The 25770-nt window shown below is 39.1% G+C and overlaps 2 protein-coding genes across 2 annotated transcripts in view; one reads left to right on the forward strand and one right to left on the reverse strand.

Moving 5' to 3' along the window:
* Nucleotides 1–25770, forward strand: part of LOC131536473 (gastrula zinc finger protein XlCGF57.1-like) — a 298340-nt gene that overhangs the window by 251525 nt on the left and 21045 nt on the right. The window lies entirely within an intron of this gene.
* Nucleotides 1619–24236, reverse strand: LOC131536511 (nuclear factor 7, ovary-like). The gene is made up of 6 exons (XM_058769487.1): nucleotides 23573–24236; nucleotides 22848–22943; nucleotides 22382–22612; nucleotides 22266–22288; nucleotides 22064–22185; nucleotides 1619–3095 (listed from the first exon to the last, which is right to left on the reverse strand). Exons 1-6 carry the CDS (start codon nucleotides 23966–23968, stop codon nucleotides 2608–2610), a joined length of 1356 nt encoding a protein of 451 aa, XP_058625470.1. The 5' UTR covers nucleotides 23969–24236; the 3' UTR covers nucleotides 1619–2607.

Here is a 25770-nt window from a genome sequence, read left to right on the forward strand (position 1 = left end):
AACTTTCAGCCAAGTTTCCTTGCAGTTTCACCAGTTGTTTCCAGTTGTTCAACCCACTTGTTTAACGTTGGGTGTCTGTTTTATCGGACAGATGTGCGTCCATCCCATCTACTGTCTGGTCCAATCACATTGTCTCTGTAGGGCGGAGCCCCGCCCAGCACGACTTCTTTTTCGTGCATACATTATCTTCTAATAAATATGTCACATGGAGGAAATATCCTAGCAGATTTCTATGAAGTGTTATAATCATACCTTATATGCTAAAAGTCAACATTCATCCTTTTCACCATATTGCAATTAAAATAACGTTTAAATCAATATCAAACATGAGGTACTTGTCATATCGAATACCTATAATTTTACCTACTAAACGGGTTAAGTCATAGATTAAAATCTCCTAAATTCTAATAACCACAGCAAGATAACAAAAACATAAAATAACACATTCATATATATATATTGTCTCTTGAGTATATTGCTTTAATAGCAGCAGTCTTTTCTGGATTGTCCTTTTAAAGATCCTCTGTGTGATTAGAGTTTCTTTGTTGTACGAGCAAAAGAGGCGGCATTCCTTTGGAAGGTGGGAGACCAAAGCTGAGGTCGTGAGGTCATGAGGAGTATCACGTTGTGTGGCTCTGGTGATCTTCTTAGCTCAGACGAAGCTGTAAGTCAGTTAATTTTTTGTTTATCAGAAGGTAGTTTATGGTAAGCGGGGTCGTAGTATCGCGGACTCTCTGGTTCTGGAACCTCTCCAAAGAAATAGTTATTTGTTGTTAACTCTGGGCAGATGTAGCGCGGTAATTTGATTCTACAAACACTTAAATAACACACGTAAATATCAAGTATGATTTACTTGTTTCACTGTTGCAGGAATGACTCAAAGTCTGTTCACATCCCTGTTGTTAGATCAGTGTGCACAATAATGTGTCTTTGACCTTCATTATGTATGTTTTGATTATACTGTGTTGTAAATAAAATACAAATAATTTAAAAACCCCTTTTTTTCAATCTCCTCACATTCTCTCTTACCTGCCTCAAAGTCACAGTCGCACTGATGGGCCATTAGGGGAGGGCCCTTTGTCTCTCAGGTGAGACTCACTTAAGGTAAGTTTAGGTGTTGAGGCTTTGGTCTAAGCGTTCGGGTTTAGTGTGTAAGCAATAGGCAAAACTGTAAACGAACAGAGGTGGAGAGTGACGTCACAGCTCCCGAAAATATTTTGGTTATATCTAAGGAAGGAAAATAGATACAGTGTTTGTTTTAACGGCACAAACGGGCACAAATGAACTGCGCTGATTTGGAGTGATTTGGGCAACATGGGGTGGAGAGTGACGTCACACGGTCAAAAAAATAATGTTTAATATCTCAAACACCAAACCAGCACAAACGTTCGTTTTTGCGGCACAAATCAGCACAAACGAATGGCATAGTTTTGGTGATTATTTCTTTTTATGGGGTGCCAACTTCACGGAGGTTTTTTATCTGTTATAAATTTCCAACAGAAAACAAATTTCACATACAACACAAGATGCTGTGGTTCATAGCACTGCTCATTAATTATGTTTTTTTTTTTTTTTTAATTTATTTATTAATTTTTGTTTTATTAGAAACTACAACAAGACAGAAACATATACAATTCTAACAAGACATCCAAATAAAATAAAAAATAACTAAAAATAAATTCGGGTTTACAATTTACTTTCAGAAATGCAAAACAATTTAACAACAATATGGAGAAAAATACAGCCAAAATATCAATACTCCAAAAAACAACAATAATAAAAAAACAAAAAAACAGCATATATGCTATTATATGCATAGACTTTCCAATTAAGTTTAACTCTATAGCAAATACAATTGTATCTTTACATTTTTTTTTACTATTACAGTAATGCTGGATTTGTCTCAGCTTTTGTCTTCTCCAGATGTTAATATTCAAGGCCATTGCCACTCCCTCGCATATAGTCTTTCGATCACAAAACATGTCTTGAAAAATGTAATCAATATATTGTTTTCTGTGAATGAGTAAGCAGAATGATTTTCACATAATTTTGAAGTAAATATTCTAGGCTACAAAACTGATTACTCAAAAGTCTTATTCAGAACTATTTAGTATGGGATTTAAGGCCTTATTTCAGCTACATTGTTTTTCCCAAAACTTACTAACCACACATAATATTTTTTTTTCTAAAAAATGCAAACATGTACATCCATCTTGGTCACATATTATTGTAGCACAGTTTGTGCTGAATACAAACAAAAATACATGTTGGTCAATAGTATGTTTTAAGTAGCTGAAATAAGCACAAATATCAGGGCATGTCAAAACATCTCAAGGGCCCCAAAACGACCTCGGACCCCAGAGGGTTAAACTGCTGATTTTAAACTGCTGGCCAGAGGAGAATGACACTATTTTGACACACTATTTCCCTGTCTTAATACTGTAAAGCTGATGTAAAGCCACCCAGCTTTATATTAAGCTGATGTAAAGCTGCTTTGACACAATTCGCATTATTAAAAGCGTTATACAAATAATAGTGAAATTTGTGATCTGGATTAAATTTTGAAATATGATGAAAGATAAAAGCAGGAAGATCCAGAGCTACAGATTACTGACTATTGATTGCTAAGATCCTCAGAAAGTCAAGACTTTCAAAGAAAGTAAAGAGTGTGTGAGTGAAGGAGGTTGTGAATGTGTGTAGATGTGTGTTAGTTACAGGATCAGAGAATGACACCGTTCCTCTGTCATAGTCCAGATTCACTCTCACACGATCAAGCTGCTGATTAACATGAAAACCAGAACCTGGAGACACTCCGTACCACACACACCAGACATCAGTCTTATAGAAATCACGTCCCTTCCTCTGGTTTGATGCTGCAGTTACTCCAAGAATCCAGTATCGACTGTCTTTAACCTCCACATCCCAGCAGTGTGTTCCTGAGTTAAAACCCTCTGAACCCAGAACACAGCGATACCAGTCAAATCTCTCTGGATTATCAGGAACAGGTTGATATTTCTCGCTGTATCTCACACTGGTCAGATCATCAGACAGAAGGAGATATCGATGAGCCGTGTTTGGATCCAGAATCACAGGAGCTGATGAGACACAATCAACAGATGCTGTTATTCTGATGTTCATATAATGATCAAGAGTGAACCCAACACAGATGATTATGAATTATGACACTCGTCCTGTTGATCAAACACATCAGACATGTTCCTCTCATCACTGTCAGTCATTCTCTGTGTGATTTATCAATACTGAAAGTTCAATCAGAAACAATGTGTGACACAAACTGAAAACATACTCATTTCATTTACACTTTCGTTTATATTAAATTACAGTGAGAGTGGGGGACTAACTTGTAAGTAACTTGTAAGCACAAAATACAAGATACTTCTCTTTTCAATATAAATAAGACTTTATTTATATAAACCTAAGACATAAACTAATCTAACACATTAACACACGCATTCACACGTTGCAGAAAGAGAGAGAAAGGATGAGTTTAAGAGAATGAGAATGTGAAATCCCATGTTCATAGCAATATGTGCTATTGCATAGACCTGAACAACCATCAATCACTTAATTGACCCTCGCATTGAGTTTCTCAATGAGGCTAAAATTTATATTAAATGCACCAGCTCAGTTAGAATCTGGAATTACTTGCTTGCGTTGCCTTTGTGTTACAGGGATTCCCTTTTGTCGTCGTCATCGTTGCAGGAAAAGGGGTTTCCCAAGTGCTGATTGGCTGGAAGTTCGGTAGTCGTTGAAGTGATGTCTTGGGCGTTGGTTGAGGATGCGGAGTTGGTCTGGTTGAAGTTTTGAGGCGGTCACAGGCTCGAGTTGAACTCGGAGACAAGGCGTGGCGGCAAAACTTAAACTCAGAACACGAAACTGCGACTTAGAGTCAAGATCGCGTCGACAAAACATTCGAATTGTCGGTATAAAAGAAGTTGCTGAAAATGGTAAACCTACTGAGTTTGTGACAAATTTTCTGGCGAATGTGCTGGGCGAGGTGAACTTTGACTGTCCAATTTAGATTGACAGGGCACACCATTCGCCACAACCACTAAGAGATGGCTGCTGTCAGGCATTCATTGCCCAAATTCATCACTATCAAGTGAAAGAACAAATTTTGCACCTGGCAAGATCGAAACCTCTGCAACACGATGGAAAAACAATACGTATTTTTCCAGCTCTCGCCGCTGACGTATTGAAACAGAGACAGAAGTTCGACAACATATGAAAGAAATGCTGGGAGCATGAAGTGAGTTGCGGATTTCGTTTTCCTACCAAGTTCATCGTGACCGTGAAGGATAAAGAAACAAAGACCTTTGACTCTCCCAAGGTTGCTGAAGCATATCTACGAGGCGCGGTGGAGAACTGGTGAAATGTTGAAATCGCTGCGTTGGACAAAGAAGTCAGAAAAGACTTGTGTGTAGTTATATAATTTTCTTTGATATACAGGGAGCGGGTGTCTGTGCCGATTCTCAAGGTTCATATTGTTCAAGTTCATGAGAAGGTTACCTTTTTTGAGTTTGAGTTGGAAATGTGCAGCTTTTATTTAAAAGTGCCAGGCAGAACATTTTATTTTGCATACTGAGTATTGGAGTGAAGGTTCGGGGTGGCGGTACATGTATTAAGCTGGAACATACGTGGACTTAACAGTCCAGTCAAAAGAGGAAAGGTCTATGTGCATCTTAAAAAGCTGGGTGCGGAAATATGGACTAGGTGCGGCTGGTGGACTAAGTAATTATATGCTAAAGTTAAATTTAATTGATAGCTGGAGAGTTTTGCATCCCTCAGATCATGATTTTTCATTTTATTCCTCAGTTCATAAAACTTATTCCAGGATTGACTTTTTCCTAATAGATTCCAGATTGTTGCAACATGTAGTCTCAACTGAATACCATAATAGATTATTATCAGATCATGCCCTGGTTTCTCTTAATTTAAGTATAAAATTTAGTAGAGGAAATTATTCCTGGAAATTTGATAATATGTTATTAAATGATGACAAATTTTGTGAGTATCTTTCCAATAAGCTTACATTGTTCTTAGAAACTAATGATAAAGGAGATGTATCCGATTCGGTTCTTTGGGAGACAATAAAGGCAGTTATCAGAGGTGATATTATAGCATATCAAACGCTAAGAATAGAGAGAACAAAGTCAAATTGAATGAAATTGACTTACAAATGACAAATTTGGAGAGTGAATACAGATCAACTAGTTGTGAGACAACTTATAAATAATCATAACAACAATTATAATACATTATAATGCTTACACATTTGTGGTTATAACTTTTAAGATTATGATTATTTATAACACAATGAACACCATATTAAATCTTCATTTACATTTATAATGATAATGGAATATATATCTTGACATTATTTAAGATCTGCATAGTATCTTACTACAGCACATCTTGTGTGGTTAGGTGTGGAGTGTTATTTGAGTGTTCCCTGTGAGGCTAACATTAATTTTGATCTGAGCTAATTAATAATTTCAACTGAAAAAAAAAAAAAAAAAAATTATGGTCCCCTTAGTCTATTGACTATAAGCAACTTTGCAACTACATGTCAGCTAACTCTCATTAGAGTATTAGTAGGCTTAGGTTAAGGTTAGGGTAGAATGTTGACGTACTTGCAAAGATACTTATAGTCAGTTTGTCTGTTGAGGAACCATCAAAATAAAGTGTTAGCATATATTTAGCAGACATACTACTAATACTCCAATGACTGCTAGTTGACGTAGTTGCAGAGTTACTTAGAAAATCGGTCCACAATCACCAGTATGCAGGTTTTACCGTCAGAGGGTGGAAGATCGGTGATGAAATCCACTCCTAGGTGTGATCAGGGACGATTTGGAACGGGCAGCGGGTAGAACTTGCCAGATGGTGCATGGCGAGGGCTCTTGGATATGGCGCAATCCGAACATCCTTGAACGAACCTTTGTACATCCCGGGCCATGTTGGGCCACCAGAAGCGGTCTTTTAACAGCGAGAGGGTTGGATTGGCCCCTGGGTGGCCAGTGCCCAATGATGTGTGAGCTGAGTGAATGAGGGGAGTGCCCTGAGTGCTGGTGACATACTGCAGTCCTGGTGGGCAGCCCGGCGGATCGTTGTTGGAGACGTTGGAGGAGGGTACTGAGTTGGGTGACCAGTGAATGGGACTCACGATCATCGTCTGATGCAAGATAGGTTCTGGTTGGTCGTTGTTGTCCTCAGGAGCATGGAGACGGGATAAAGCATCCGCCTTGGTATTCTTTGATCCTGGTCGGTACGAGATGGAGAAATGGAAGCGGGTAAAAAACAGAGCCCACCTGGCTTGGCGTGGGTTAAGTTTTTTGGCCTCTCGAAGGTATTCTAAGTTCTTATGGTCGGTAAGAACTGTAAAGGGGTGTTGGGCACACTCCAACCAGTGTCTCCATTCCCCCAGAGCTAGTTTCATGGCGAGAAGCTCCCTATTGCCTATGTCATAGTTTTTCTCCACCGGGCTGAGTTTACGGGGGAAGAAGGCACATGGATGGAGTCGGGCTGGAGTCCCCTGCTGCTGAGATAAGATAGCTCCTACCCCGGTAGTAGAGGCATCAACTTCAACGGTTTGTTGGGATCGGGATGAACGAGGAGTGGAGCACTGATAAAGGCATTTTTGAGTTTGTGGAAGGCCTCCGTGGCGGATGGTGTCCAGGACAGTGATTTGGGCTTGTTCTTCAGAAGATTTGTGAGAGGACTGGCAATGGTACTATAACCACGGATGAATCTTCTGTAAAAGTTAGAAAAGCCTAAGAAGCGTTGGAGTTCTTTAAATTGTGGTAGGGATGGGCCAGTCCTTAATGGTGGTGACCTTCCCCTCGTCCATTTGGATGCCATTCTGGTCGATGTTATAACCAAGGAACTGCACTGAGGTCTGATGGACTGAGCACTTTTCGGCTTTGAGGAAGAGATGGCATTCCCTCAGGTGTTTCAGGACCTCCGCAACGTGGTGGCGATGTTCGGCCATGCTCCGTGAGTACACTAGGATGTCATCAATATAGACGAGCACGAACTTGTGGAGAAACTCCCAAGTACCTTGTGCATGAAGTACTGGAATACGGAGGGGGCGTTGACCAAATCCATACGGCATCACGCAGTACTCATAGTGGCTAGTGGGTGTCACGAAGGCGGTCTTCCACTCGTCCCCCTCACGTATCCGGATGAGGTTGTACGCGCTGCGGAGGTCCAACTTGGTGAAGACTCGAGCTCCGCGGAGATGTTCTAATGCCGCTGGTACGAGGGGAAGAGGATAGCGGAACTTGACTTATTTTATTTAATGCCCGGTAATCAATACAAGGCCTCAAACCACCATCCTTCTTGGCCACAAAGAAAAAACTCGAAGCAGCAGGGGACGTCAAAGGGCGGATGTAGCCTTGTTGAAGAGCCTCTTCGATATACTCCTCCATGGCCTTCTGTTCAGGAATGGAAAGTGGGTATATCTTCCCACGGGGCACTGACTCACCCAGAAGCAGATCAATGGCGCAGTCTCATGGCTGGTGTGGAGGCAGCTTGGAAGCTCTTTTCGGGCAGAACATGTCGCTGAAAGTGGCGTAACAGGAGGGTATGTCGACAGACTGTTTCTCAAGGGGACTTTCTATAGAGGTAGTACATACTTGGAGATGTTTGGGAATATGATTTGGAGGATGAGGTCTTAGGGGGAAACAGTCTGGGAAACAATTCTCACCCCACTTCAGGACTTCTCCAGATTTCCAGGAAAGGATGGGGTTATGCTGGACCAACCACGGGCGCCCTAAGATGATATCCGCAGTCAAGTCCTCCAGAACCAAAAGATGGATGGTTTCTTCATGCAAATGGCCAATCCGAAGTTGGAGGGGTCCCACACTTAGACGAACGTTCTTACGGCTGAGAGGTCTTCCAGTGATGGATATTATTTGGTATGAGGTCTTGGCAGTCGTGGTTGTGAGGTTGAGTTGGCGGCTAAGGGTGCCGGAGATAAAGTTCCCTGACGAGCCGGAGTCGAGAAGGGCAGAGGGAACTCACCAAATATCGAGGAGGACGGACAGGGAAGGTAGAGATCACATGTCCCGAAGCCCCACAGTAGAGACATTGTCCTTGCTTTAGTCGCCGCTGTCTTTCGTTTAGTGAAAGTCTGGTGGTTTCTATCTGCATGGGTTCAGGGAAAGGTTCTGGAGGACTAACATTCTCTGGTCGGCGGAGGAGAAGATAGAAATTTCTTTGACCTGGTTGGTCTTCCACACATGAATGTTTGCGGCTGGCTACTCGGTTGGAAAGTTGACTGAATTGCTCGAGCCCGATGCTGTCATCATATGCTGCGAGATGCAGCCGCAGATTAGGCTCTAATCCTTGTCGGAAAGTCGTCAGGTGTGAACCTTCGTTCCAACTGCTGGCAGCGGCTAGAGTTCTAAATATCAAGGTATAGTCATTAATGGACATTGACCCTTGTTGAAGACGATAGAGTTGCTCACCAACGAAGGAATTTCCTGTGGGGATCCCAAATACTTCCCAGAAATGGGTGATAAAGTGGTTAAGGGATTGAGTGACGTTGCCAGCCTGAGTCCAGATGGTTTCCGCCCATTGGAGAGCTCGTCCAGTTAGGAGCGAAATTAATGCAATTTTAGCTCTTTCAGTGGGATATAACTGCAGCTGCATCTCCAATGCCAGCGAGCACTGTAGTAAAAATCCATTGCATTCCTCCGCCCGACCAGAGTAGGTTGCCGGTTTGGCCATGGGACTGGCAATCACAGGTGCTGAAGATGAAGAAGGAGTGGTACTGGTGGGGCTGGGAGTGGTAGTGGCAGCACTGGTGGGGACAGAATTGGTAGTGGTGGAAGTAAGAATCCTTCGGAGATTGTCCACGATTTCTTGGAACGGGTTGGCATCGCTCATACTGCTAGCAAACCTCTTCATGTTGGGTCCGATCTTCAGTTACATAAGTATACCAGGACACAGAGATGATGGTTAGAGGGTATATTTATTAGCACACAACCAAAGGAACAAGGGTGATCAGGTGAGTAGGAGGGAAAACACAGGCGGTAAGTTCAGGAGTAAATACTTTCAGGAGACCGCTAGGAATAATAACTTGTACAAGGTAGGAGTCCAATATGTATCAACGAGATCGGACACTGGAGTGAGGTGCTGAGAGTGCTTAAGTAGCTGGCTGGTTGAGTGAGTAAATGATTAACAGGTGTGTGTGATTAGTAATCTGGCGATGAGGTGCGCTGGTATTGGCTGGGATGTGAATCAGGCTGTTCTGTGTCATGCCTTAAGAATACTCTTATAATGTATTATAAATATGGGCTTCATAGAAAGTGTTACCAAAATATTTTACTAGCACCAAATTTAAAATTGCAAATCACACCTTTAAATATTTGGGCATAATCACAAAAAAAAATATATATATATATATACACTGTATATGTATTATTAAAATTGAATTGGAAAAAGAAAATTGACCAGCTTAAAGATTATATAATTTTTTGGAAGACACTCTATGTCCATGGTAGGCAGGATTAACGCTATAAAAATGGTGGTACTTCCAAGATTTTTGTTTGTATTTCAATCTATTCCTTTCTTTATCCCCCTTACAGCTATAATCTATTATAAGCAGCTTCATTTGGGACAGCAAGACAGCTAGGATTAACTAGAAACATCTAAACAAATCTAAAGATCAAGGAGGGTTTGTGCTTCCCGATTTTAAATACTACTATTGGCCAGATAACTGAAATACTTTAGTGTGGAGTAGGAAGATTGGTTCAGTGGAGTTAGGTGACAAGCCAGAATGGTTAGCAATTGAAGAAGCTTCTTGTAATAAGACTTCATTATCAGTCCCATCAAAATTGAAGTAAAAAATAGCAATGGTAACATATTTATTTCAAACCCAATTAAAGTATGGAAACAAATCAAGGTATATTTTTGAAAATTCCAGATTTATATCTGGATACCCCAATCTGTAATAATCATGTTTTCCCTCCGGGGTTACACGATAAGATTTTTTTTCAATGGAAACATATGGATATAGTAACCATGCAAGATCTTTAAAGGGAAGGTATGTTCCTTTGAACAACTAAAACAATACTATGCTCTTTTTCCTGTTCATTTTTTCCGTTATTTGCAAGTCAGAGACTTCGTTAGGAAGCACATTTCAGACTTTGAAGTTTTGAATTTAAATCCAACTTTAGAGAGTATTGTTAATGTGCACCCTGGTGTGAGTGGTACTGTGTCAAATTTTTACAAATTATTGGTAGAAAAGGTGGACAAGGTGGACAATAACAAAATTCATGAAAACATGTGGGATGAGTGCTTGAGAAATGTACATACATGCTCTGTAAATACTAGACATAATTTGATTCAGTTCAAGGTAATTCATAGGCTTCATTACTCTAAATTAAAACTTCATAAAATGTATCCCATGGTTTCCCCACTCTATAATAAGTGTAAAACGTTAGAGGGCACCCTGTTTCATTCTTTATGGCCATGTAGTAAAATTCAGCCATTTTGGAAATGTATATTAATAATAATAATATACATTATTATTATTATTATTATTAATAATAATAATGTAAATTTATTTCTGAAGTGTATTCTGTCGACCTGGAGCCTGAGCCTTATATTGGACTTTTAGGTGCAGAGAATGCCTTTTGTAGTAAAAGGCCATTTTGCTCTGCATGTTGCTTGCAAAAAAAATGATCTTACAGATACGGAAAGCAGATTATGTCCCTACTTTTGAGATGTGGGCTAGGGAACTGGCAAATATGTTACATTTGGAAGAACTGAGATTTATATTAAAAGAGAAGTTATTCACTTTCATCATGATCTGGAAACCAATAAGACTATTCTTACAGGCAGACTGAATATATTGGATTTATCTCTTTTACTCAAACTGTCTGAATATACACTATTCGGATAGCTGTTGTTGCCGTGCATCAGGGTAAAAAATTTTTATATTTACACTGTTCGTGAATGTACAACATTCCTGATTGTAAAGCACTTGAAGTAACCTTCTACACTTTTTTTGTGGGAAGGGGGGAGATGTTTTAATATAACCTTTAATGTTTTTGGCTCCTAAGTCATGTACAGAGTTACAGCTAAAGGTGTTTGATGTTGTATTTCCTGTATAGGACCTATTTTTGTGACATTGTGTGTGTGTGTTGTTTCAAGAAAATTAAAATAAAGAGATTAAAAAAAAGATTATAGTAAGAAGCTGATTTTAATACAAAATCTTACCTTTGAACAGAACTTCATACAGTGATTTCATATTAAAAGGAGATAAACAATATAATAAATCAGAAGAAACAATGATTGTAACGGCTTTCCAGTAAACCGCTGCCGTTGGTAATATAAGTGAGCAAGTTCTAGGACGCGTACAAACAGGGTCCATGCAAGCGAAAATAGATGCAAACAAACTTCTTCTTTATTTATGCTCGAACAACAAAAGTCTCAAAACAACTTGCTGGGAGTGTTCCTTATTTACCAATGTGTACAATCAAAGTCCATACCTTGAAGACACAGCATAAGGTTATATTCCATCTTGCACGCTACTCTGCTGTGCGGTGAAAAACTGTGTGCTTCCCCATTACCAACACACACACACACACCTGGTTCTTACACCGGTTCTACAATTATACTGTGCCACAGTGCCACCCAGTGGCCAAGTAAAACTTTACGATGAATGGCTCCAACACACCATCCCCTTAATTGATTAAGGCATGATGACATAATTACACATTTATACAAAATGGAGCCTTACATACCAATTCACAATTTGTACCAAAGGTATATAAAAGACAGTAAATTCAAACACCTATTAGACTACTGTATGCCCTATTTAGTCTGTTGCTTCTAATAGGAGGCAAAGCTTATTAACTGGACGTTCCAAAGTGTTACATTTAGTTCTAACTTTTACTGAACGAACTAAACCTCTTTTGTCTGGGTAAGTCTCCACAACTCTTCCAAGAAGCCATGAGCCACGTGGTGCTGTAGGATCAGCAATAATCACGATGTCTCCAAGAGTAAGATTTCTACGCTCTTTGTTCCATTTTTGTCGCTCTTGCAACAAGGGTAGGTATTCACGAACCCACCTTTTCCAGAAGAGATCCACAATATATTGCACTTGTCTCCATCTCCTTTTGGCATACAAATCAGACCCTTCAAACAAACCAGGCGGCAATGCAGGATTTCCTTTCATAAGCAGAAGGTGATTTGGTGTAAGAGCTTCCAAATCATTGGGATCATTGGATAGTTTAGAGATGGGTCGATCATTCAAAATTGCTTCTGCTTCACACAAGACAGTCTGCAGTGCTTCATCATCCAGTGTTTGTTGTCGAAGGACTGTACGTAGAATCTGTCTCACCATTCGAATCATACGAATCATAATGAGAGCTTAAAGGTGGATTAAAATTCCAATGAACTCCCTTCTGCAATAAGGCTCTTTGAATCTTTTCATTGTTTAATGCAGTGAGTGCTTCTCTTAACTCCCACTCAGCACCAATGAAATTCGTCCCATTATCAGATCTCATGAAAGAGACCTGTCCACGACGACAGAAAAACCTATGGTGTTTGGAAACCATCTGATTTCTGCCACCATGACCCAACTGTTCATGAATGTCTCGAAGTAGGAGATGTGACACATGCTGATCCTTCGATAACAAGATGGGATGTTTCCTTTCACTTGGCATAGCTGACTTACCAAGTCTTCCTCCGACTAGCAGCAGTCCATCATTCAACACAGGATCCAAACTATAGACATAACTCTTTCTTTTAACATCAATACTTCCATCCTTAAGTTCAGCAATTTCCTCCTGAAATTGTTCCTGTTGGCTGAAACGAATGATGCTAATCTCAGCCTTATACAGATCCTCCACAGTCAAACTGTGTCTGCCCAGAGATGCTTTAAATTCCTGTAATTTTGCATTTACAGCAACACTGTCAATCTGCTCCAAAGACAACTCCTTTCGTTTACGACTCAGCTCTAACAGAAATTTCCGCAGTTTCAAAACCCAGGCAACTGCAACTTTCAGACGTTTCCACTCCTCTTTGACTTCTGGGTCATCATCAGTCAAAGTCAAATCACTTATGGGGAACTGTATATCACTCGGCTTCCAGAGAAAACTGGGACCATCCATCCATTGCTTATTGCTCAGAAAATATTCCACTTTCAACCCACGAGATGCATCATCTGCAGGATTTTCTTTAGTGGGTATATATCTCCACTGTTGAGGTTGAGTTGCATCTCTTATGTAAGACTCTCTATTAGCGACGAATGTATGAAACCGTTTGTCCTCATTCTTAATGTAATTGAGGACAGTTGTGCTATCAGTCCAAAAGACAGAATCTTCCAATGGAAGTTGCAATTCCTTCTTCAGCATGATGTCAACTTTGACAGCCAAGACAGCCGCTGTAAGTTCTAAGCGAGGTATGGTCACAGGTGTCAATGGTGTTACTCTAGACTTACCCAGCAAGAAAGCCACATGTACCATGTTTGCACTGTTCAGCATCTTAAGATAGGAAACTGTGCCATAACCAGCTTCGCAAGCATCAGCAAAGTGATGTAAACAAGCATGAGTGGGCAGTCCAAAATCCATGGGTTTAAAACATCTGTTCACCTGGAACTCTGCAACTTTGTCCAACTTGAAAATCCAATGGTTCCATTGCTTCTGGAGGACTGATGGTATAGTATCATCTCAGCCCAAAGTCTGTCTGCACAACTCCTGTAAAAGTACTTTAGCGGGCAGAACAAGTGGAGCAATAAAACCCAAGGGATCATAGACCGAGCTTACCACAGATAGAATGCCTCGCCTTGTACAAGGTTGATTTTTCAAGGAAATCTTGAATTGAAAGGTGTCAGCTTCCAGCATTCCTTAAATGTTCTGAACAAAAGGTTGCAGAACTTCCTGGGTCCAGAAAAGCATATGTCCACATCACTTTGTTACCTTTAACAGCTTTGACTTGGACTGGTATGACTGACATCAGACACCTCTCATTACCAGCCCCTGTGTGTCCACAAGTTTGAGCAGACATTACTTTGCACTTTTCCTCTGGCTCTTTTACAGTTACCTCCTTGAGATATATATGCAGGATTGTGGGGTGTGTTTCTCCACAAATGTCACAATTCAGATGATTCTCACATTCCTTACTAAAATGTCCAGTCCTTAAACAACCGAAACAAATTCATTTAGCTTTCAGGAATTCAATCTTTTCTTGTTGAGTCCTTTTCTTCAATGCAAAACACCTTTCCAACGGATGCTGCTTTGTACAAAACAAACAGTTTCCATTAGACTTAGACACAGGACAAAATCTTTGCTGTGATAAAATATTGCTAGACCTTTTAACTGGAACAGAAGCAGCAATGTCAGTGGCAAAACTATTTCTTGAAAAGGTTTGATGGGTTTGACCTCTGGATTTACCTGTACCATGTTTGTCTTGAATATCTCCAAACACAGGATCGGATGCCATCTTAACCTGTTTTTCAATGAACTCAACAACATCAGAGAACTTTGCCCTGCCATGACTAGTCTCCATAATCTCGCAAGCCTTAGCTCTCCATTGCTCTTTCAGCTTGTAAGGTAACTTCATTACAACCATTTTCATGTTGCTAGGCATGATAAGTTCTTGCATATATGAGAATTCGTCCATTGTGTTGCAACATGTCCGCAAAAACAAAGCATAAGCCTGTAATCCTGCACGTCCTCACCCTTCAAAATGGGCCAACCCAAGGCTTTCTCCATATAGGCAATAGATACCTTAAACTCATTACCAAAATGTTCCTTTAGTAACCTTTTGGCTAATGCATAGCCTCTGTCTGGGGCCATATGTTGGCAACTGCGGACAGGTCTTTAAGCTGTCCCTTTGTAAACTGCTCAAGGAAATACAAGTGATCCTTATCGTTAGTTGTTTTCTGCTCAACACCATGTTCAAATGCTCTGATGAATGGAATATATTGCAATGGGTCACCATCAAAAACTGGAATCTCCCTTTTTGGTAGAACACGAGGATTTACTTGCTGTTGAACAAGATATGTTGTTAATTCCTCTTGTCTTTTCATAATTTCAAGCAGGGAATCACCTGGAGGTGGAAGAACGTGTGTAACATGATGGATTCCCAAGTTATCATGTTGCATTTGAGCAGAATAATGGAAATTAGATTGTTCAGATGTGTGGAATACTTGTTGATCATTCCATCTATTCCTCTGATTCTGAGTTACATCTTGTGATGCAGAGACACCAGCTGCTCCAGCTGTATTCACTGGCATTGAATTCACAGGAACATATTTGTTTGCATTGGGATTTAAACATTTTGACCGAGAAGAATCAAAACTGAGGTTATCAGGTGCATTGACCACACTTTTTTCACTCTTCTTTGATTTTGAAGTTGAACTTGTACTGCGAGAACATTTGCTTTGATTATCAGACTTTTGCAACACAGTGATCTTTGCTGTTGAAGCTGCTATTTGAGCATCCAATTCCAATTGCTCCTTCTTCCGTCTCAATTCCTCCTCTTGAGCTTCAATAGCATGTTTAGCTTTCAATGCAGCAGCACGTGCCATAAGTGCAGCCTTTTCCGCCTCTGCTTGAATACATGCAGATGATATGGACAAACTACTACTACTGCTGCGTGAACTGCATTTACTATGTTTGGAGGTAGCATGAGACACATTTGAGACACTGTCTCCAGGACCAACATCACCCTCTACATTACCTACTTCAGACATTTTCTGACCTTCTGGCTTGTCTGATAACCATTTATTTACGCGGTCAGTGAACTCATTGTTTGGTATCATCTTTGCTTTGAACCATATTTCATGTTTTTCAGCCTCATCAACCGGTAAAATAACCAACAGTGACTCATGAGTATCTTTAGCCTCTGAACACAACCTCTTAAAATCTTCAAAGGCCAAACGTACCTCAGGTTCATATTCTTTGTCATCATATATCAACCTGTTAATTGACTCTATTAGCTTCTGAGCCTTATTTAACTTTGTGTTTCTTAACTTTTGCAAAGTGTCAAGTTTTTCCACCAAAGCTTTAGCTGTTAATTTAACTGGTCTTTTTTCTCTTTCAGACTCAGTTTCAACACTAGGCAAACTTTGCTTTGACACAGTAACCCCTTCAGAATTCATACACTTTTCATTTTCCATTTTGCAAACAGTTGTGAACAAAAGTGTCAGTCAATCTTTGGCAACCAATGCATTGGATTTATGCTTGACCCCAATTGTGTGCACAAATATTTTCATATGGCCATTGTGATGTTGCAACAAACGTACCTATAATCCCATTGATCAGGCCTGAAGAGACGAGCGCGCAGTTAACTTACCGTCAGATAAACCCTGAACTGTCGGTTGATTAACCCCAAACATTGCTTACTCGAGGTATGTTGTTCCAAAAACGCGTCCGGAAGTAAGTTCATTCAACTCAGAGTATGTTCCTGGTTAAGACTCAAGACATTCTCAACAGAGCGACGAATCACTATGGAAACGGACGCTAAGAATAAGCGCGTCATACTGCTTCTTTCTTCTTCTTCTGTTCAACGGTCATGTAGGCCTTTTATTTTTTTTTCGTTTAATCTTTAATCATTGAGAATAAAAATTATATTGTTTGTTTGATGCTAATTATATATTAAGTCATATCAGATATGTATTTTTATTATAGAAATACATTATAGAAAATGCGATCCATGTGTGAGATGATCATATAAAATGTAATAAATGTATACACACACATATATATATATATATATATATATATATATATATATATATATATATATATAGGCTAATATAATAAATTAAACATTAACTTGTCATAATAGTGTTTTATAATTTATACAGATAACTGTTATATATGCCAATAAAATATAATAACCATATTAGAGCAATATATAGGCTAACCTTATTTATTACTTATATTAGTGCTTTATCATTAAAATAGCATACAACTATATATATATATATATATATATATATATATATGTATATATAGTAGGCTATATACATAACTGTATTGTAATAATATATAATATTGTGCGCTATCTGTCATGCCCACTGAAGGCTCGTCAGTAGATCATACGTGCTCTGATAGCGCTGAAGTGAACTAACCCTGGAACATAAGTTGCTCTGGAGCAGGTTATCTTCAGAGAGCAAGTTGCTATGGTTACTTACATACCCTGAAAGTAACCTCCGATTTTGGAACCGAAAGCTGAGGTTATCCGCTCACTTATCCTCAAACATACCCGAGTATGTCACATAACCTGCTTTCTGGAATACACCCCGGTTCTTCAATTATACTGTGCCACAGTGCCTCCCAGTGGCCAAGTAAAACTTTACGGTGAATGGCTCAAACAATGATTATATCTATATAATTTTCCTCAGTGTTTCTCTTGTATGAATAAATGCCTTTTACTGAATGTTGCCTATTTATTAAAAATAAATAAACACTAGATATTATTCCACAATAATGCAATGAAATAATAATAATAATAATAATAATAATAATAAATGTTATTAATAACAACAACAACAACAACAATATGCTTGCTGGTATTAACAAAAACTACAACTAAATGTATTCAGTTATTTAATTATTCAGTAATTAAAATAAAGCTAAAAATAAATTACAAATATTAGATGATAATCTAAAAAAATAAAATTAAATGATTAGAAAACTACGTTCAATCTGAATTTAATGAAGTGACGAGAACACTTGTTCTGCTTCATTTGGAGAATATCCGCAGTGTACGCTCTTGTGTGTCAGCCACGCCACATGGATGCACTGTTTTCATTCAATTCAAAGCGTAAACAAGCGTAGAAGAGCTAGTATGCCCCTTTTTACAAGATGTAAAATAAGTCTCTGATGTCCCCAAAGAATATATGTGAAGTTTTAGCTCAAAATACCCCACAGATAATTTTTTATAGCTTGTTAAAATTGCCACTTTTAGGGTATGAGCCAAAACGCTGAATTTGAGTATGTTGCTTTAATGTAAATGAGCTGTTGCTCCCAGAGAAGAGGGTGGAGCTTCAAGAGCTCAAGCTCCGACATTAGCAGTGCTAGCCTTTGTAAATAAACATTCCACTATTAGTACAAGCCTGTGCTTTCATATGCAGCTTTTAACAACCACATTCCTATTCACAATTATTCTGGCAGCACTTGAAGGCAGTGAAAACAGGCAGAGACAATGATAGCTGTAGCAATTAGCCTTACAGAATGCCAAGAAGCTCTTTCAGAAGGGCAATTTGGAAAACAAACGAGTGATACTTACTTTGTCTGGAGCTGATGTTCGCGCATGAAGCGTTAGTATTGATTCCTAAACATTTAGGGGACTTTACCGATTTTTTTTTGTGATATTTTCTTTGAAAATGAAATTTAACCACAGTGTCCTCGGCTCAGATGAGGGGAGATTATGGCGACTCCTATGTTCATTAGTGCATCCCAAAACTCAACACTTGTAAAGCCTCTTTGGCGCTGACATTGTATATATCTCCAGTAATGGCGGACTACAGCTACTGACTCAGGGCTGTGTTTATGCAAATAGGCCAGAGAGCGTCACAAATGGGCGGGATTTTTCCCCTCGGTGACATGAACAAAGGGATAATCTGAAACAGCTCTTTTGGAGAGACTGTTCATGATTTACAGTATCTCACAGATGTGAGTACACCCCTCACATTTTTGTAAATATTTTATTATATATTTTCATGTGACAACACTGAAGAAATGACACTTTGCTACAATGTAAAGTAGTGAGTGTACAGCTTGTATAACAGTGTAAATTTGCTGTCCCCTCAAAATAACTCAACACACAGCCATTAATGTCTAAACCGCTGGCCACAAAAGTGAGTACACCCCTAAGTGAAAATGTCCAAATTGGGTCCAAAGTGTCAATATTTTGTGTGGCCACCATTATTTTCCAGCACTGCCTTAACCCTCTTGGGCATGGAGTTCACCAGAGCTTCACAGGTTGCCACTGGAGTCCTCTTCCACTCCTCCATGACGACATCACAGAGCTGGTGGATGTTAGAGACCTTGCGCTCTTCCACCTTGGGGTCGTTATCATGTTGGAATACTGCCCTGCAGTCTCCGAAGGGAGGGGATCATGCTCTGCTGAACTGTAGCTCCCCAGTGCCGGCAGCACTCATGCAGCCCCAGACCATGACACTCCCACCACCGTGCTTGACTGTAGGCAAGACACACTTGTCTTTGTACTCTTCACCTGGTTGCCGCCACACACGCTTGACACCATCTGAATCAAATAATTTTATCTTGGTTCTTTGCCATGAGGTGCCATGTTAAACTTCCAGTGACCAGTATGAGAGAGTGAGAGCGATAACACCAAATTCAACACACCTGCTCCTCATTCACACCTGAGACCTTGTAACAGGAGTCATGGCTAATAACCCAAAATGGCTAATTGGGCCCAGTTTGTACATTTTCACTTAGGGGTGTACTCACTTTTGTGGCCAGTGGTTTAGACATCAATGGCTGTGTGTTGAGTTATTTTGAGGGGACAGCAAATTTACACTGTCATGCAAGCTGTACACTCACTACTTTACATTGTAGCAAAGTGTCATTTCTTCAGTGTTGTCACATGAAAATATTTATAATAAAATATGTGAGGGGTGTACTCCCTTCTGTGAGATACTGTATTGGTTTTATAAAAAAAATGAGTTGGTGGATTTTTAACATTATAGGCTGGTTGTTTTCACACACTGCGGCCACCAAACTGTGTTCAAACACCTTATAAAAGTGATTTTTGCATAATAGGTCCCCTTTAATGACAAATTTTTAATTTTGGGGTGGAGTATCCCTTTAAGTATTATTTTGGGATATTTGTACTTTATTCAAGTACAATTTAAAGTGACTACTTGTACTTTTACTTACTTTTATGAAGGAAAAACATTACTTTTTGCTCCTTACAATTTTATTTAAACTTGAAAAGTACTGATTGCATTTTGCATTTTTATTTTATCTTACACACATTAAATATGGTACAGAAGAAGCTCAAACCTGCTGCTAATGAGGTTTGTTTTCATGCATCGAGCTCATCCTTCGGTTAAAACTTCCATCAGGTCAATTTCTGGCTTCAAAATTTATTTGCCATCAAATATGAGGAAGCATATTAAGGTAGCTAAGTTTATTCATTTTTGTATTCATTATTTTTGTGTGGTTTGATGTAGTCATTAGCTGTCTGTGTACTATATTGACTGAATGCACAAGACTGAGTACAAATAAAATCAGTGATAAGAATTTAAATACAATATTCATGTTTCAGTGGCCATGATTACTTTTTGAATTAAATGTTACAAAAAAAATCTCCAAAAAGTGTGTAATGAACATTGTGCGTTAAATTAACTGTGAGCCATGTTTAGGGATGTTCTAACCTGGGAGTCGATGCGTTGTATTGTAATGATATATTGAGTAATACTTCAGTGAGTGAGTGAGTGAGTGAAGTGACGTGTGGCCAAGTATGGTGACCCATACTCGGAATGTGGTACTCCATCCAAGTGCACACACACAGTAGTGAATACACACACACACACACACACACACCGTGAACACACACCCGGAGCAGTGGGCAGCCAATGCTGCGGCGCCCGGGGAGCAGTTGGGGGTTCGGTGCCTTGCTCAATGGTCTCTCCTCAGTCGTGGTATTGAGGGTGAAGAGAGCACTGGTTATTCACTCCCCCCACCTACAATTCCTGCCGGACCTTAGACTCGAACCTGCAACCTTCGGGTTACATTAATTCAACAAAAGTTCTTATGTTCTGTCTGAAATATGTTTCTGGCCTCTGTATCACATCTGGCTCATTAAAGGGGAAAATTTTAAATTTTCTCTTAATTTACTCACCCTCATGCCATCCCAGATATATACGCATTTCTTCAGATGAACACAAAGAAAGATTTTAGTGCATATAATGCAAGTATACAGGATGCTTCAAGAAGCACACAAAGTGAACGCAACGGTAAAGTAAAAAAAAAAAATAATAATATTTGTATGTTTCTTACACACGCCTGTGGTTCTGCTTAAGAAGACATCAACAGAGGTTATATGAGTTACTGTCGTCTTCTCTTGGTGTAGTTTTTGAAGCATCACCTTTGGACATGCCGTAAATGTCACGTGTCGTTGAGAGCCAGGGATACGAGGAGACGTGGAGACGAGGAATAGCATACTTTATTTCGACAATTAACTAACATTACAGAAATAACACTGACATCTACACATCTCTAACATGACAAAACAAGACCGGACACTGAGACTAGGAAACACAGGGCTTAAGAACACTGGGAAACAAGATAATTAATAACACAGGGCTGGGGACGAATTAACTTATGACAAAAACTAGGACAAGAACAGGAATTCCAAATAAGGTCACAAGAGGAGGGGAAACACAAGACGCAGAGACACAATCTGACAGTAAACATGCATTATGTGCAGAAAGATTGATTATTTTTTCTAAAAAGAAGTCGTACACATATGGGATGGCATTAAGGTGTAAAGGATGGATGTTTTGTGCTCCACTGTGCTGCATTTAATTGTTGTTGTTGCACTGATAGATGTGTTTGATCCGTGCCACTGCATTTTGTTTTCTCCTTTAAATTAAACTTTTGTATATCTGTCTGACAAAACATTTTATGCAGTTCATCTTGAAGAGAATTCACTTTGCATTGAGAAGATGGTTCAAAATTATGAAACAAAAATCTCCTTCTTTTGATAGGTTACTTCTTTTTTTTTAGGTTAGGTTATTTTTCTATTTTTTACTTCTATTTCAGTTTTTTTTTTTTTTTTTACTTGACTACAATTTAAAATCGTACTTTTTTACTTTTATGCAAGTACGTTTTTGGCCATTTACTTGCAGTTTTAATTAAGTAAAATTTTCACAGAGTATCTGTACTTTAACTTGAGTTTAATTTCTGAGTACTTTTTACACCCCTTTCTAAAGTGAGCTGCTGATTTTGGTGCAGTAGATGATCTGGTTCTTCACACATAATGCTGAAATCTGTCAATATTGCATCATTTCCAGTGTGTGTGTATCTTCTGCAGTCAGACTCACTGTTCTGGACGATGTCCTGCATCTTCTTCCAGACTCTGAAGGGCAGGTTGCCCAAGTAACGTGGCACATGAATCAAAGCTCCAGAAGGCGTCTGTGGATCCGGCTGTGATGAGATCTGGACTCTGGAAGAACATTCAGGATCAGAACCGCAGTGGCTTTGGATCAGAAGCAGAGAGACCAGAGACACCAGCAGATCACTCACCTTTCCATTGAGACTGGAAACTCCTGCAGAACAAACACACCATTGATCATCAACAACTCAATCAATCAATCAATCAATCAATCAATCAATCATCAATCAATCATCTGAAATCAGACCTTCAGAAAGCAGACGTCACTGGCTTTCATCATCTCCTCCATGTCTTTGATTGTGTGTGAAAGAGCTGAGATGTGTCTGTTCATCTCCTCCAGCTTCTCCTTCATCATCTGCTTCTTCTGCTCCTCTTCCTCCCTCAGTGCAGTGATTGTAGCTTCTTCTTCATCTCTGAGAAACTGATGAAGCTTCTCAAACTGCTGTTTAATCTGACGCTCTGTGTGCTCAGCTTGAGACTGAAATCAAACCACATTCACTTCAATCGTCTCCATCAACACACATCAACACAATCACATCATTCAGATCTGAGAGAAACTCAGAGACCGACATATAACGCATCCAGAAGCAGATTGATGATCGTCATTTACACAAATAATCAGCTGCAGTCCATTATATTAAATATATCAGATCATAACTGTATCTAGTGATCTACAGCTGTAATGAAAATGACTCTGGATTCTGTTTCCTCACCTTGATGTGTTCAACTGTTTTCTCAAACTCTCCTTTAATGTTTTCATTGTGTTGAATTTTCTCCTGTAATGATTTCAGTGCTGTATTGAGCTCCTCCTAGAATTAAACAAAATAAAAATACACAAAACACCAGATTACAGTGAAAAAAGAAGAGAAGATGATACAGTGATATGATCATATAATGCAGATTTCTTCTGTTTTGTGAACATCTCATACAAAATTAATTCAGAAATTAAAACCTGCCATAAAACAAACACAACCTGAGTGAACACAAAGCGCAGTTTGTAAATGGCAATATTATTTATTGAAGCAAAAATAGTTATCCAATAACAATTGGGCCTGTGTGAAAATCAATTTGTCCCCGTAGTTATTAGGTGTGTTCGAGATGCACTACACTAGCATGCCACCGGCTGGCGAGAGCAGCCGCTTGCAGTCGGGGGCGGAATTAAAAGCGGGGACATCAAGTCGGACACTTTCTGCTCCCCGTAGTGACGCTTGCATGGTGTTTCCATACTCTTATCTCAGATAAAGTGAATTAAATGCAATATTTGTCAAATCACAAAAACGTTTTTACGAGCAACAGAAACACTTTTTATATACTGCTTAATACAGCGCCATCATTAAGTCGAACGCACCTATTAATTCCCCAAATCTATGAAACTTTATTGATAATTGAGTTCAGCTGGACTAAACACAACCAGCTGGCTAAAAGTCGTTTCTCTCACCTTATATGATGAAACCACTTCACTGATGGGTCTGAATGTGTGATTGATGTGTTTCTGTGAATCTCTACACACTACACACACCGGCTGTTTGTCCTCCAGACAGAAGAGTTTGAGTTTCTCACTGTGTAAACTGCAGAGCTCCTCAGATCCTGATGAACGCCTCTCATTTCTCTCCTTCAGGAACGACTCACACAAGTTTTTTAACGCGAGACTAACTGGAGGTTCATCTCTTGAGGATCTTCTCCTGCAGACGGGACACTCCTGAGTTTTCGAGGTTCTCCAGAACTGTTGAAGACACTCTTTACAGAAGCTGTGACTACATGATAAAACAACAGGATCCGTGAAAATATCACAACACACAGGACAAATATAATCATATTCAGCTTGTGAATCCATTTCCTCTGATTGAGCTCCAGCAATCTTTACTTTTTCTTTTTGAACGCTGAAAAATAAAAATGTGTAACCACGATTATGGTCTGATCTCAACTCAAAAATCCTTCTTGAAAATTTGTCCCTTTGTTCTTCGTTGATCGCTGATTCCTTTTTTATTTTGTCCTGAAATTCAGAAAAGCGTCAGTCTGAGAGAAAAGAGTGAAATAATGAGTCTCTTCCTGGTGAGTGTTTTAAGAGGGTGGATCAGTTTCTGATCATCTGTTGATATGTTGTGCAGCAGGTCAGACAAGAACAAGAACATCAAGACAAAATTCATTGGAAATCAACACATTAGGGAATATACAGTCAACCCAAATTGAATTCAGACACCTTCAACATTTCTTATATTATCACATTTTATTCGCTATAGTTTAGAAAATGGTAATAAACTATGACAAGTACTCAGAGTTAAACTGTGTCAGAACAAATTCTTCTTGATAATGTCAGATAACTTTTATAGAAAGGTATGTAATGAATTCGGTTGAATAGCTGTCAGCTGTTAAATTTAAGAACACAATTTAATAATACCAATTTAGGTCAACCAATCACCAAGCAATGCTTCATTGTGTTCAGTCTGTGTGTAAAAAGGTCACATTAGCAATTAAAGAACAACACTTAAGCAAAACATGCTCAGGTCAAAATGTCTGAATCATTTTTGGTACCAATTGTTTAGCAGTTTTACTGGTAGTCCACTGTATGAAGGAGTTTTAGGTATAATATGTCACAGTTCACTTATCATCACTTACATAAATTAACTATAGTGTCCTGCACCCACTAGTAAAAAAAAAAAAAAAAAAAACTAAACAAAAAAATGATATATAATCTATAATATAGATCTTAATATATATAATATCTGGTGTCTGAATAATTTTTGGTGTGACTGTAAAAAGAGAAGACATACTTGCAATAGGACAATTACATTTTTTCTTCAATATATAAGACAGCACAAACCAGTTACTGTCTCTTTATCTGTTCTGCATCATCCTGCATGTCAACAGAAATGAATGCATGGAACAGTCTGCAGTGAGCAGTTGTCTCCATCACTCATCTGAAATCTAGCAGTGAAGTCAATGTCCGTGAAGGAGGGAGCTTCTGTCCTTCTCCAGACTGCTGCTGAGATTCAGACGGAAGATCTCATACTGTGGACATTTGGAGCTAAAAACCATCTCGTTGTTAAAATTGATTCAGGATAGAAGAGTATTGGAAAGTGTGGCGAGTGGGGCGGGGCCGAGAGCCGTGGGAACGGAGCGAGGCCGGTGGATGCGTCATAATATATTAAGTTCATAAAATAAGTTATTAGGTTGTTAATATATTATGACACATTTAACTGATAACACTTTATTGATTACTTACTCTATGAATCATATCGAATGTTCATTAGTTGCTAATGCAGTTATCATTAATAAATGGTTTAGTTCATCATGAGTTATACATTACCTCATGATTATCTGTGCATTAGTTAAGCATTATTTAATGCATATTTGTGCACCCGTATTGTAAAGTGTTACCGCGCTTTCCACTCTTTGAGCTCCAGCGATCTAAACTTTACTTTCACTTTCTGAACAACAGTTTAAAGAATGAATCACCACCAGAATCACAAAGATCTGCTGTCTATTCAGAAACAAACTTCACAAAGATCCTTCTGTAAAGTGTTTCTCTTGGTTCTTCACTGATGGCTGATTCTTTATTGCTTCTGTCAGTAGAGAAGAGAGTCAGTGTGACAGGAAGCAGAAATAACACGTCAGTCTCTTCCTGGTAAGAGCTGT

Source organism: Onychostoma macrolepis, chromosome 03 (assembly GCF_012432095.1).
Source record: "Onychostoma macrolepis isolate SWU-2019 chromosome 03, ASM1243209v1, whole genome shotgun sequence".
NCBI lineage: Eukaryota > Metazoa > Chordata > Actinopteri > Cypriniformes > Cyprinidae > Onychostoma > Onychostoma macrolepis.

Coding starts and splice junctions, on each gene's coding strand:
- LOC131536511 (XM_058769487.1), bottom strand. CDS start 23,968: ATGGATTCACAAGCTGAATATGATTATATTTGTCCTGTGTGTTGTGAT. Junction 22,613..22,847: donor AAACAGTTGAACACATCAAG/GTGAGGAAACAG, acceptor GTTTGATTTCAG/TCTCAAGCTGAGCACACAGA. Junction 22,186..22,265: donor TTTCCAGTCTCAATGGAAAG/GTGAGTGATCTG, acceptor ATGTTCTTCCAG/AGTCCAGATCTCATCACAGC.